General features: G+C 30.1%; 1 protein-coding gene across 1 annotated transcript; it reads right to left on the reverse strand.

Annotated features, from left to right (window-relative positions):
* Positions 1-6: 6 nt before the first annotated feature.
* Positions 7-2,103, reverse strand: LOC108379524 (nose resistant to fluoxetine protein 6-like; the record flags this gene model as incomplete). The annotated part of the gene is made up of 4 exons (XM_017635878.1): positions 7-74; positions 131-330; positions 1,550-1,623; positions 1,701-2,103. Coding segments are annotated over 4 exons (745 nt in total), but the record flags the coding sequence as incomplete, so codon positions are not given.
* Positions 2,104-3,729: the final 1,626 nt, after the last annotated feature.

Here is a 3,729-nt window from a genome sequence, read left to right on the forward strand (position 1 = left end):
CCGGACATGAAGAAGAAAGTGTCCACACAAAGTGTGGCATTTTGCACCAACATAGAGTAGGGAGTTTCAACCCACTGCAAGCGAAGTTTATTTTAATTTAAGTTTAAGTTAATTTATTTCAAACACTTACGGTATAGAATTTATCTCTGTTAATGTGAGGCAACTCATAGAATGTCATATAACCGTGACCAAAAACGACCCACATCATTGAGAAACAACGCAAGCCGTTGAGACATTGTATAACATTGGGATTATTTGATTGTTTGACAGTGAATATCTTTGGCGCATTAGTGAGTACGGAGAAAGCGACAAAAAGTGGCTTCTTGGGTTCTGTAATGAATGTAAGTTATTTGTGGATGAGGCAATACTATGTTTTCCTTTTGTTTGTTTGAAATTCATTAATTTTTTTTTATAAAAATATAGCATATTCTACGTGTAAATCCGATTTAAAAATTTTATACAAATTTAAAAAACATGTCAACAATCCCATGCTATAATGACTTGCAGTGCATGAGTTAATAATGGTTTTAGAAAAATTTCAGGTATGCAGTTTTGTAGCCCACGCAATTTTAGTGTAACAAAGTGCAAGTTTAAAGTGACTAAAAAATACCGTTGATTTTTTTTTGTTGACAGGATCACACATTTTCTTCCATGAAAAGTATGATTGACAAAAGTTTTAAATGGACGAAAATATGCAGCTCTGTCAACAAAAAAAAAATTGTTTAAAAATCAACGGTATTTTGTAGCCACTTTAAGCTCGCACCTAACTATACCAAAATTGTATGGACTACAAAACTGCATACCCAAAATTTTTCTAAAAATATGATTAACTCATGCACTGCAATAAAATAATAAATAAAATTTTCTTTTAATTTTATTTTTTTTTATTTCATTTATATTTTAGTAACTTATTTATCGTTAAATTTTTTTAATTTTATTGTTTTAAAAACCTATCTTATGTATTTTTTGTTTTTCAATTTAATGTCCTTTTAATTTTTAGATTTTATTGTTTTAAAAAGAAAAATATTTTTATGATTTAATTTAATTTTTTGATTTTTTTTTTGTCTTTTTAATAACATTTTTTATTTAACATCCCTAAATTTTTTATATTTAATTGTTTGTAAAAGGAAAATATGTTTTTAATGTCATTTAATATTCAGAAACTTATATTATTTTTTCGTTTTATAATTGAATTTTTGAAATTTAAAAAAAGGTTTTATCACGTAACTTAATTTTCATGGACTTATATTACTTTTTTATTTCATTTAATTTTAATTTGTAGTTATGCCTAAACGACAAACAGAATAACAGGAGGTCGCTAACCAGGAGAGCAGATCTTTCTACTAGTATTTCCAAAGAAAGAAAAGAGCTTTGAGATAGCAATGGCATTGTCTTACGGAAGACTTTTGTTTTTCGAAATACTGTAGTGAGTCGAAAGATGGTTGCCAGAATAGCCTTGCTAATGAATATTTTTGTCAAGAATATTTTTAATTCCAAATTTTGGCATTTAATACCCAGTGTAAATGCAGCATTATAAGCTTTTACTTACCATTATTTTTCGTTTTTATGTAATCGTAAACACTGCTAGCTATCATACAGAATACAATGAAACTGAAGAAAACACTGGAAAATATTTCAAGTATATGCATTACCAATTAGAGCCTGTAATAAATAATTATATAATTGATTAGCTCACTCACATGGCGAAGATATCGATCGCTCGAAATTTAACGGGCTCTTCATATTTGCAATATTTTTCTTGCATCATCGTTGAAGTGATGCCAGCATCATAGTACTTATTCATTACGCCAGTCAAGATTTTATTACCCAATTCAGCTGAACATGAACTTGGTATACAAACACCTAATTCAAATGTCTCTGGCTTTGAATATTTGTAGCTGATCCTAGCTGGACTACGTACTTGACGTGGTTTAATCTCGTCCATATATTTTTTGATTGGCACGCGTGCCAAACAATATTGACCGCGTAATACATCATCCGTACTGAATTCCCAAGAAGCAGCTAAACATTCTTCATAGGCGCCGAAGCTCAGTGCGTGACCCCACATCAAACCGACGGGTAGACGGCCCCATGTGTCGGGAACTGTAATAAAAATTGAGTTAGTTGAATTGAGTTGGCATATGTCGACAAAACATATTTTACCGTCAAAGAGAAAAAAGTTATAATTCGAATGAAATATTAAAATATTTTATCGCTATTAACAGCCTTTTAAATGGCTCTGTTTTTGCTTTCTTTCAAATAAAAGTTATTGCTCTGGCAAATTTCCACAAATCCTATAATGCTTTTCATGATAATTTTTGCCATTTTGTAGATGCATAAGCTAGAGATAATTTAGGTAGACTGTCTGAAGTGAAGCCATTCTAATAGAATTATCCAATAAGGACTGAAAACAGTGCTTCCCTGCATGCTTCCTAGAAAGGGGTTTCCTATTTACAATTTACGCGAATGTACTTAAGTATATGTTTTTATAATTTAGCATTATAAATAGGATTCAATAAGCACTTTATGTCTCAATAAAACTTATTTGCTCTGAACCTTAAATACTTAAATTCCTTAAAGAAGTATGATTTTTATGAAATAAAAACAGCTTTAAAAGAACTTCTTCGAAAGGCCTTCCCTATAAAAGCCTTTCTGGAAGCTCTCATTTGGGTAGCGAAAGCAGAAGCCCACTTCACACTATGCCACTCTGTACAAAAAAGGAAGGAGAAAGGATTCTCCACTACTAATGACAGAAACCTTAACCTATTTTTCAAAGCAAAAAATCTGCTAAAAATTAGATGGGTGTCCGCATTGATCTTCAATAAAAAACCAGGACAAATTAAGTGTGGACCAGGACGCCACGACAATTTGTTTAAATCAGGACAAATCTTGGAAAACCATGATGTCTGGCAGCCCTAGTGTATTGGAGAAAACTATGAAGCACTAGGTCTATGGATTTGGTCTTTTTTGAACTGAGAAAGGTATGCAATAAACTTTTTAAAAAGTTTCAAGCATATATTATTTTGTATATTGTATTTTTTTTTAATTCATTGCGTTCTGTTTGTAGGTCAAGAAAAGAAAAAAATCAAAAATTTGACTTATGTGTTTTTTTTTACCTTAAAAACTAAAATGTATTTTTTAGCTTTTGTGACCATGACAATGGATTCATTGATGCAAGAACAGCAAAAATATGTGTTTGAAGCTTTTTAAAAAGTTCATTGCTTTGAAAGACTTCCATTTTTGAAGGTCAAGGTAATATTTTTATCTAGCGAGACTATTTTTTCTGTAAACGCTTTCAAATACCGTTACAGATATTCCGCTGTTTGTTCTTTTATTAATGCCGAGTGATTAGAATGGTTTAGAGGATTTCCAACTAAATACACTGATAATAAATATTAAATCTGCAGCTTAGACTTTGTTGTTTTTTTTTAAATTTTTCCTAATAAACAAATCGTGGTACAAAGTTCAATAACACTACTGACATTTATTTACTTTATTATTTTATTAATAATAAAAGTCCATTTTGCACTTATCAACCGAAAACCTTTTGAACTTTGCCAACTTGTATAAAAAAAAGTACTCTTTTCCATGTGTATGTATGTATTTAGGTATGTTAAATTGTTATTGTTAACTAAATTATATATATTGGCAGTCCGACTTGCATATATTTGCGATTAGATTATAATACATATCATTTCAATCATAAGTTTTTATGAGTATTTATGACTC

The sequence above is a fragment of the Rhagoletis zephyria genome, unplaced genomic scaffold (assembly GCF_001687245.7).
Source record: "Rhagoletis zephyria isolate East Lansing unplaced genomic scaffold, Rhagoletis_zephyria_1.1 Rzeph_scaffold_16595, whole genome shotgun sequence".
Classification (NCBI taxonomy): domain Eukaryota; kingdom Metazoa; phylum Arthropoda; class Insecta; order Diptera; family Tephritidae; genus Rhagoletis; species Rhagoletis zephyria.